The sequence below is a fragment of the Temnothorax longispinosus genome, chromosome 3 (genome assembly GCF_030848805.1).
Source record: "Temnothorax longispinosus isolate EJ_2023e chromosome 3, Tlon_JGU_v1, whole genome shotgun sequence".
NCBI classification, from domain to species: Eukaryota; Metazoa; Arthropoda; class Insecta; order Hymenoptera; family Formicidae; genus Temnothorax; species Temnothorax longispinosus.
The window spans coordinates 6871374-6881970 of NC_092360.1; the positions used below are offsets into that span (position 1 = coordinate 6871374).

General features: G+C 39.1%; 3 protein-coding genes across 3 annotated transcripts; 1 reads left to right on the top strand and 2 right to left on the bottom strand.

The window, feature by feature from the left end:
• The first annotated feature begins 110 nt into the window (after positions 1-110).
• On the top strand, positions 111-6194 carry Nup54 (nuclear pore complex protein Nup54). The gene is made up of 5 exons (XM_071774283.1): positions 111-1284; positions 2829-3344; positions 3435-4342; positions 4421-4648; positions 4728-6194. The coding sequence occupies exons 1-5, from the start codon at positions 1185-1187 to the stop codon at positions 4848-4850; spliced, it is 1875 nt and encodes a 624-aa protein (XP_071630384.1). The 5' UTR covers positions 111-1184; the 3' UTR covers positions 4851-6194.
• On the bottom strand, positions 1584-2341 carry LOC139809371 (uncharacterized). The gene is made up of 3 exons (XM_071772218.1): positions 2309-2341; positions 2051-2188; positions 1584-1973 (listed from the first exon to the last, which is right to left on the bottom strand). The coding sequence occupies exons 1-3, from the start codon at positions 2339-2341 to the stop codon at positions 1584-1586; spliced, it is 561 nt and encodes a 186-aa protein (XP_071628319.1).
• Positions 5290-10370, bottom strand: Etl1 (SWI/SNF-related, matrix-associated actin-dependent regulator of chromatin, subfamily a, containing DEAD/H box 1). The gene is made up of 12 exons (XM_071774275.1): positions 10129-10370; positions 9596-9777; positions 9166-9359; positions 8855-9083; positions 7638-7971; positions 7288-7562; positions 7071-7208; positions 6651-6974; positions 6278-6579; positions 5980-6192; positions 5766-5872; positions 5290-5701 (listed from the first exon to the last, which is right to left on the bottom strand). Exons 1-12 carry the CDS (start codon positions 10367-10369, stop codon positions 5565-5567), a joined length of 2676 nt encoding a protein of 891 aa, XP_071630376.1. The 5' UTR covers position 10370; the 3' UTR covers positions 5290-5564.
• Between the last annotated feature and the right edge of the window lie 227 nt (positions 10371-10597).

A 10597-nucleotide genomic window follows, 5' to 3' on the forward strand; every position in this document is an offset into this window, starting at 1 on the left:
ATATTCGTTCGATCGTGAATGCAATACTTGAATTATGCGTTCACGGGAGACATGCGTGTATTTGATACGTTGTATACTATGATTATTATGAATTTGCTGAAACAAAATTGATTAACCCTAGACAGACTCACTGGGGTAATACGTTACCCCACGCGAAATTCAAATTCGCATCATTTTCAGCCAAATTTTTGGTTCTTTGTTTTGTTTTTCGAAATTTTTTTACTGTTTTTTTTTTACTACCGCAAATTGATGACTACTATATCGTCTTCCCTATTAAACAACAAACAAAATTATCTATTATAAAGTTTTCTAAGAACATTCTGGAAATATTATACACGCGGTACAAGTTTGGGGTAACGTATTACCCCAGTGAGTCATTCACGTATGAGAAAAATAAGTGAGTCTGTCTAGGGTTAAAAAATAAATATCAAATTAAGTAATAATGACTTCAGATCAAACTCCGATTAGCTTAATCGGCGAGTAAGCAGCCTGTTATAAATATTACCCGCAGTATATTAAGACAGACAGAATTATCAATTTCTCACTATTTTGATGTGGAAAGAGACATTAGAAATTAAGAATGACAAATTATACAGACAACATTGAAAATTTTGCTGCAGGCAATTCCGTCGATTGAATTAATCGAGTACTTAATATGCATATAGTATACACAGAATTGTCTATTTTTTATCATTTGATAGATGGAAAGGAAGATTGAATTAAAAACAATACATTGTAGATTGTACACAGTCAATATTTTCCATTTTACAAACGAATTTGATCGTGACGAACGTGATCTCTACGATACGACGACGAGCGAGGCGTTTAATAAGATAAATCTCGCGCGTCGCGTCGCGCAGATTTCCTGCGCGCGCATCACTGAAATCTCCCGCCCGTGCGCACATCTGTTCTCCGCCAGCTGTGTCGTGTTGCACCTTCCGCACTTAAAACGAGACGAGCGCACGATTGGACGTTAGTGGGAGAAAGAGAGTTGAGAAAACGACGGACGGAGTTTAGCCCGCGAAGAACCAACACAGCTCCTATCGCACGTGCGAACGGCCATGTTGCGATTCGCCGAATTCGCTCCCGTCGCCGCGCGCTCGTGATCGCACGCGTCGCGACGCGGGTACGTTGCCCACGCGATCAGGCAACGTTCGGGTCCGCGGTACGGACAGGAGGTCGATATGTCGTTCGGTAGCGGTTTCGGGGCGTCCACGTCGACGCCCGCACCTTCGTTCGCTTTCGGCACCACGCCGGCGTCCACGGCGACGCCGGTTAAACCTGGTAAGTCGCTCGTCGCGAGACATCGCGAATTTCTCTCACTCGTCCCGCATTTCCCCGCGTTCTTTCCCTTTTCCTCTTCCTTCCTCGTTCGCGAGGATTCTACCTCTCCATCGGACGTAGGGACGTTCGCGGACGTTCTGCTTTCGTAGGTATCTCGCGACAGTTTGCGCGTGACAATTTTGAGGTTAAGAACGGCACTCCAGCGAGGGCAGCGAGAGGGACTTCGTCGATCCGTGCCGAGTGAAGTTGAGGAGGAGTGGTCGTGCGCGAGGCCGCGACGTAGAAACGGAGCTCTCCCCTCAGTTCCTCGTCGAGCTGGTTCCGGTGGTCGTGTCGGAAGCCTTGTTCAGCAGGGGCTGGTTCACGCCCCCGCAATCCGGGCTGCACTCGACGTCGCTCTTCGCCAGGAAAGCGTGCCTACTCCTGGATCTCGCGATAATGCACGCCGTGACGCAGCACATGAATAGTATGACTAGGAGCGTGGTCAGCAAGATGATCAGCACCGTCGAGCGATCCGCGAACTCGTCGGATTTAACGGTCCCGATCGATGCCAGCGTAGTACGGTCGAGTATCGTGCGTGACTCGGTGCCGTAAGCTGCAACTTTTCTGCCGATGGTCGTATCTTCCAGATAATACATCTCGTTTGGGATCTTTCCAAGTGTCGTTATCATAATTTCCGCGGTCGCGTCCTGCGCAGAGATAAATCGAGTCAAATTGTCTGAAGTAAAGTGTGTCAGAGGAGACAAATTGTTATAACAGTTGTTACCCCGATTGCTATGTCGGTAGTACCAAGTTCGCTTATGATTTGAGTGGAAGGATCCTGTACTGACTTGATATGACGGAGGACATTAGATGTAGCGGCTGTCTGTGGTGAATTGTGTGCCAGTTGTGTGTAGAAGCTGGTCTGTTGAAGGTTTAGAGTGCACTTTAACTTTGTATTAAATTACATTATGTTTTAATAACGTCAACGACGAATTTATCCAAGTTTACCTAGTATGTTAACTTTCTTATTGCTGAATATTACCTGTAGATCATTCTGCTGACTTAGAAATGCCATCTTATGTTATTTTACATCATATTATGACCGTATTATTAAAAAATTATATATATTTGTAATCGACTTTTGAATTTTTAAATATGAAAATCTCAATAGATAATCCAAATAGTGTAATCTACAGACAGTCAGGTGTATCCATGCGGTATCTTTTAATATATATAATCACATTCGAAAATATAAGCGTCACATTAAAAATTGTTTTCATAAAATAAGCAACGAAGAATGTCACAATAGCAAACACCTTTTAATTGACATGATTTACCTAACTTCATATTAAACAAAAAAAGATCGGGGGACTTTTAGCTGAACTTCTCTCGCGCACGGTTCATCTTCCCTCTTTTTCTTTTCACACGGAAGGAAAATAGAAAAGATGAACTGTGCAACACACAAGTTCAGCTAAAAAGAGCAGACCTAATATATCTAACAGAAATATGCTTATGCTTTTTCAGTTTTTGCTGAAAGCGTTAACTTGTTACGAATTTTAAAGTGGCAGGATTTGGAACGCCCTCGTTCGGGTTTAGCACACCGACCACTTCAACGCCAAGCCTATTTGGCACGCCGTCGACGCAGACCGCTGGATTCGGTACTGGCACCGGATTCGGTACTCCGACAGCCACTGGCTTCGGTGCCGCGCCGAACACGGGTTTTGGATCTGGACCTACGTTCGGTGCTACGCCAACGAGCGCCTTCGGTTCGGCGCCAGCTTTTGGTACTCCCGCCTCCTCCGCGACCACTGGATTTGGTACAACTTCGACATTTGGCAGCGCCCCGGCTCCCACGACTAATTTCGGTGGTTTCGGGACAGCGACGACGTCGACGTTGAGTTTCGGAGGTTTCGGTGGATTTGGAACAACCACCACTACGTCTACCCCTAGCCTGTTCGGCGGATTCGGCGGTGCGGGCACTGCTTCAACGGGTTTCGGCACAAACACGGGTTTTGGTGCATTCGGAAGCAAGCCGGCTACCACCAGTGGTACTACTGGATTCGGTGGATTTGGAACAGGTAATGCAAAATCTCTTATACAGATATAGATATTGAGATTTCTGAGATATTGCGATATTTTTTCCTTACTTTTTACATATTTATGCACAGGAACAGGATTCACCGGATTTGGTACTGGCCTGACACAGCCTCAGCAGCAACAGCAACAACTACAGCAGCAACAACAACCTACAAATACTGCATCAGAAGCTCTCTATAACGCTGTGTTCAATTGTCAGTTGTATAATGACGAGCGAGATAATACCATTGCCAGGTGGAATCTTATTCAAGCGTTGTGGGGTACAGGAAAAGCTTATTATTCCATAAATGCCCCACCTATAGATCTTACTCAGGAAAATTCGCTATGCAGATTTAAAGCCATTACATACAGTCGCATACCCGACGCCGACAACAACGATGGTTTAGTAGTGTTGTGCTTTAATAAGAAAGAAAAGGACGTGCAGGATGGGAAGCAGCAGTTAGTAGTATTTCTCAATGGTTTGCTGGGGAATAAGCCCAATCTGACAGTAACCGTGGATAATGTCAAATCAATGGGGGAGAACAAAAGTCAAGTGACAATATATGTGTCGGAGAAAGGAATTACCGGTTCTTATAGAAAAATTCCCGCCAACGAATTGGTCGCGTACCTGTCGCAGATTATGCAAAAACAACAGTTAGTACAAAGTGGAGTCGAAGATGTATTTCCGTTGGTAAAACTTGATCCGTCACAGCTAAAAGAATACCTGGATAATCCACCTTGCGCTATTGACGCCAGATTATGGAAACAAGCGCAGTTAGACAATCCCAATCCGGAGCTGTATATTCCGGTTCCTATGGTCGGCTTTCAGCAAGTTAAGCACAGACTGAAGTGTCAAGAAGAGGAAACTGCTAGACATAGAGCTTTTCTGGATATGGCAGCTGAAAAGATACAAGGCTTGCAAAGGCAGCACACTGCTACACAAGCCCGACTTAAGGAACATAGGCGTACATTATTGGAACTTCAACACAGGGTTTTGCAGGTATTGTAACGATTAATTATTCCGTTAATCTTACTCTTGATGTTTTTTGTCTGCTAACAACATAAATTTCATTTAAAGGTGCTAGTACGGCAGGAGATTACGCGAAAAGTTGGATTATCCTTACAACCGGAAGAAGAAGTTTTAACACGCAGATTTGAAGCAATGCATTCACAAATTAGCGCTCCAACGCAATATAAAGGTAGAATTAGTGAAATGCTGTCTCAGCTCAGAATGAGACGGCACATCGATATTCAAAACCAAGAGAGGTATACAATGGATCCCATAGCACAGGATGATATTAAAACGGTAAGAAAATATTCTCTATTCACTTTAGCTTAAAATTATCATCAAATAGTATATATAATCGTTTTGTATATTATTTCAGTATTTAAGTATGGAGCAGCAGGGAATGGCGCAGCTTATTTCGACAATAAACGCCGATTTAGAAAGCTTAAAAATCATTAAGGATGGAATGTCAGAGCTTTTAACGAGCCAAAGTATATCCTGAAGATTGTAATATATAATAAAATTTTTTCATATGTCTTCTATACAACTAAAAAATTACGTGTTTATTAATGTTTATATAAATGATCGTGGTTGTGTAAATTACTTCTATTTTTCACAAAGTTGTGCCATATTTATTTCATTTATGTAATTTCTACAACTTTCTTCCTTTTGTAATCAAATGTTGGCGTGTCAATGAATAATCACATGCTGAAGTTGATTATTATACATTGCTTTTCAATTTTATACTAAATTTAAAAAATACAATTTAATGATTCTTGCTTATTACGGAGATCATATCTTTTAAGCATTTATTATTTTTTTCTTTCGTTTATTCGACGTTATACTTTTAAATATTTTGATATATCTTAATAGCTTTAAAAAAAAGGTTATATAAATAGAAGCATGCAAAGCATGCTGTGTAAAATAAAACAAAATGCATATTGTGTAGATAAATAAAGGAATGATTTAATAGACATACAAAATAACATAAAAGGAAATATTCCACAGCGCACATTATAAATATAAAATCTACAAATTGTGTTATATTTCTATTGAATCGGTGAGTAAAAGTTAAAAACGTGATCCTTTATACAAAATACATTATGTTTCCCTCGTGTGTTTACAATGATTTCACGATATTTGACATGATCAGTATACATTAAATTGGAATATATCAAAATTCATGATTATTACAAATAGAAATAAAATTCCTTATTTACAAATTTTTATCATTTCCTACTGCGTCGATTCCTTTATTGGCATTTTTCATTGACGACAGTGATTTATTGTGATCCTGACCTATAGTCATCTTTAATAATTTTATAACGGACTTTTTATCCGCATTTTCATTTTCTGCAAACAAAATACATTTTGTTAATTTTTGTCACATTACGAGACAAAATGTTTTTTTACTTACCTTCATTTCCAGTAATTTGTTGTTCAAGATGCAATTTTTCTTGCGCTATCTCGTACATGCCTTCCTCTATTGTGCCTTCACTTAATAATCTTATTATAGATACGGGTCTGCAAGATAATTCAGCATCTTGGATATATTCGTTTTAACGAATGATAATAAAACATATGTTTTATCTCAACTTAAAAATACGGTTAAATCTTGCGACAATGCATACTTCTTTTGTCCCACACGGTGACATCGATCTTCTGCTTGTTTGTCATTGTAGGGGTTGAAATCTATGTCGTGTATTATGACCGTATCAGCAGCAGTTAAATTGATCCCCAAACCTCCTGCTCTTGTTGATAATAAAAATATGAATATACTTGGATCTTGTGTATACTCATTTATAAGACTTTGTCTCTCAGTTACAGGTGTACTGCCATCTAGCCTAATTTGAATGTTAAATTCATTAGAATTTTGACCTGAGATGATAGCATATGAGACAGCCACAGCAATAATTAGTTATAGCAAACCTTAAAAATGTCTGTCCCCTAATAGCTAAATATTCTTCGAGTATGTCTAACACCATAGTAAACTGGCTAAAAATGAGCACCCTGTGACCATCCGTTTTCAATTGTGGTAGCAACTTGTCCAGTTCCTTCAATTTACCAGCTTGAGGAATGAGTTCTTGAGGCAAACCAAATCCGGCTATACTTTTGTATGTACGAGTCAATTGATTTATTTGATAATCAGACGCCCAAATCAACTCTTCAAAGACGTACTCTGGATTCTTCTGTTTGTAACCTGATTCTTTCGCCAGTCTACTCGCTATAGCCTAATGATGCATTGATAAATCAGGATTAAAGAGAACAAATGAAAAAACAGTTTCACAGATTGCGTACATACCTTTAGTTTTTTCTCATCGTAATAATCACGTACGAGAAGGGGATGATTGGCGAGCTTCCTCAACTGCATCATCATACCAGTACCATTTACGTCTGTAATTTCGCTGGCCTCTGCTGAAAATTGCGCGACTAATTTGTTGTACATACTTTGCTGCTTTTCAATTAACGCGCATCGTATTATTTCGTCTTTCTTATAAGGCAAGTCGCGTAAAACTTCAACTTTAAGTCGCCGTAGAACAAACGGTCGCATAATTTCTTTTGCATTTTTCACTTGTTCTCTTTCGAACAACGGCTGTTCTCCGTTCTTCTTATCGTTAGGTGTTTTCTGAAAATTTATTCAGAACACGAGTTACAAATAAATACCTTATACATAAAATACGATTAATATATTTTTTAATAATGATAGTTCAATATGGCTTACGTGATTTTTGGAGAAGAGACTTTTTAAATCGGCTTGTTTTCCAGCAAATAATGAAGGCATTACGAATATCAGCAAAGATATTAATTCCAATAAATTATTTTGTAGAGGCGTACCAGTCAGTAGAATTCGATGTTTAGCCTTCAAAGTAGATTATAAGATATTTGTTATAAGCTTTCTTGAATTTTTACACATATATACATATATGATTAATACATACATTAATCCTGACGAGATTTTCATATCTAACACTGCTCATATTCTTGAGCATATGAGCTTCATCAAAGACCACATAGTTCAACGGCATGACGCGAAATAGTCTACGCTCCTCTGGAGTGCTGCAGATCAAATTGTATGTAGTTAACAAAACATCGACGTCATCGAGATCACCGTTTCGCCACCCCATTCGCATCTCCTTTCGTTCCTCTTGAGAGCCATAATACTGCACAACTTTCAAGCTAGGTGACCATTTTTCCAACTCGTCCATCCAATTTTCTGTATCGAGAGAAAGATTTTTGTATATTGTAAAGACCTCTCGCGGATCAAATGTCTAAAGACGCAATATGTTACCCATAGTTGAACTGGGAACGACAATTAAATGAGGCCCATCCTTTTCATCGAGAAGATCAGCTTCTTTCAGATATGTCAGAAATGCTATCACTTGTATCGTTTTCCCCAAACCCATTTCATCAGCTAGTATACCGTTAACATTCTGCGCATGCATAACAGCAAGCCAGTTTAGGCCGACCATTTGATACGGAGCTAGTGTCAAGTTTGGCGATAATAATTTTGGCTGCTGTGTTATGGTCGATGCCCCAGCAGCCACAGCTTTCTCCATGTTGGTAGATAAGCGAAGGCATTTTTTCATCAGCAGTTCCACCACATGACGTGTAGATAGTAGTACCTTTTTGTACATATTAGAAATAGAATTAATCGTAATTATACATATATATTTTATTATCAGAATTATGAAAATCTTTTCACGAGTTCAATGAAAATCATTCCAAATTCTAGTAATGTAATAGAAGATATAAAAGTAAAGGCTCACAGGATTAAAAATCAATTAACAACGAAAGAGCATCGAGCCGTAACTAGGTGTTAATGTTAATGTATTCACATATAATTTAATTTAACAGACGTTTCGCCGTTTCGGTCAACATATTGGACCATCCTCAGTGTCGTACAATAATCGGAGTAACATTAAACAGAAATTACACATTCAAAAATTAAAAACTAAGCGCAAACGTTCGTTGTTTTCGGATTACGTCATGATAAAGGTTCGTTTCGTTCGTCGTGCGATCCTTTGTCGAGTCAGCATATATAGCTATATCATTGTAAGAGAATACTTCTCCGATAATGCTGACTCGATAAAGGATCGCACGATGAACGAAACGAACCTTTATCATGACGTAATCCGAAAACAACAAACTGCGCTTAGTTTTTAATTTTTGAATGTGTAATTTCTGTTTAATGTTACTCCGATTATTGTACGACACTGAGGATGGTCCAATATGTTGACCGAAACGTCTGTTAAATTAAATTATTTATGAATACATTAACATTAACACCTAGTTACGGCTCGATGCTCTTTCGTTGTTAATTAATAGAAGATAAATATCACTACATTTTTATGTTGTATATATTGGGTTGGCCAATAAGTCCGTGCGGTTATTTATAAGTAACATTTATAAGTAAAAAACCGCACGGACTTATTGGCCAACCTATTATATATATATATATATATATTTTGTCCTATTGTCCCTATATATATATTTTGTCGAATTTACCTGAGCAGCATTCAATAATTCTGTGTCTAAGTATTTTATATTTTGAAATTTATTCACTAAGTCTCTCCAATCTTCAAATGGCCTTGCATCTATAATAGCGCAGGCTCTCTTTTGAGAACATTGGGACATCAGAAGCAGTTCCGACGGTAGAGCAGTTTGCATAAATTCCAAAACTGATTTCTTATCACCTGTAAGCTCGTTAGATATCTCCACATCCGAATCCTCATCACTGTAAAACAATAATATACGTTTGTATCGCGATCATGTATTTAATTGGGAGTACATAAATCGTTGCAAAATTATATATGTACCTATTAAATACTTTGTCTTTATTGTAATTCCCCTCATCCGAATCAACATCTACATCCTCGTCTACATTTAATTTTCTCCTTTTTTTCTTGCTAGTTTTTGCAGACTCCTTCAAACCCCTTTTCCTATTTTTTTTAAGCTCCTCCTCCGCCTCCTCGACATTCCAATTGGTGCTTTTAAGTACTTCCTGTATATGCTAAAAAATGATTCATATAATAATTTTTTTGCTCTTATTTAATACAAAGTCACAACATATTTGTTAGTTAGCAGCTTTATCTCGAATATTGAAGACAATATAAAGATTTGCCTAATGAGAGAGATGAAAATTTAGGCGGCAATTAAATCATTAATATTGTATTGATTATTTTTATTCGGCTGAAAGAAAGGTCTGCTTATAGAAAATCTGAAGATAAAAAATCTGAAGATACTTACTATTACATCATTCTGTGGATACAAAGTTGTCAGGTACTTTAACTTATTCTCTTTACCTTTGGCGTTACAGTCTGAACTTGGCTTCGCTGGGCTACCAATATCGCTGTCACTATCCTCAATGCGGTTTACGGGTTTACGGCGCACTTGTGTGTCTGAGCTTACCAAGTTACTATCCTCATCAGCTAAAATTGTAGACAAAATTGGTATATTATATACCGTTTATTGAGACACGGCAGGGATAAGATCAGAAATCAAATTAAATGTCTGCGATGAACTTTTACACAACGAATCCAGCTTAGAATTTATATCGGAGTGCAAGCAGTGTACGAAAGAAATCATTTAAAATTGACCTTTAAAAATGTTGAACTGCTAAACCGAAACGTGTATCGCATAAACGCCGCCGTGGTGCCGTTTCGCGAAAGCGTATAGAAAAGCGGCGAGACCCCGTCAAGGATGTACACACCAATTACGCGCGTACATCGATTAACGAGACGGAAGAATAATGGCAAAAAGGCTACGCTCGAGTTTCTTACACATGTTCATGGCCTTCGTTTGTTTTTTTTGAAAGCGGAATCGCCGCAGGAGGCTGGAGCTACTCGTGTCCGTTTTCGGCGAGTTCGATTCGGACATCGCGTCAACCGTGCGAGGGACGCTGGCGAAAGAAGCGCATTTTTCCGGAGTAACTTTCGGAATCGTCTGCCAGGTGCATTCGGTGCGGTGCGGCGCTCGCCGAGCCGAGCGCGTCGGGTCGTCGAGGCTCGGGGCTATACGCATAAAGATACGTAGAACGTATAGATCAGACTATACGGCGCGCGTTCGGCTGGATAATATTTATGCCTGATTTCCACGCGAGATTCTTTCTACTTTCTCAAAATAGCTCCGGATCGAGGAAGTAACGGTCTAGTAACGGTATCGGGAATTTAAATCGGACGGAAGATGAATGTGCAATGTGCGCTTGAAATGACAAAAATAAAAGAAGTTCGTGTTTATACGACAGAATTT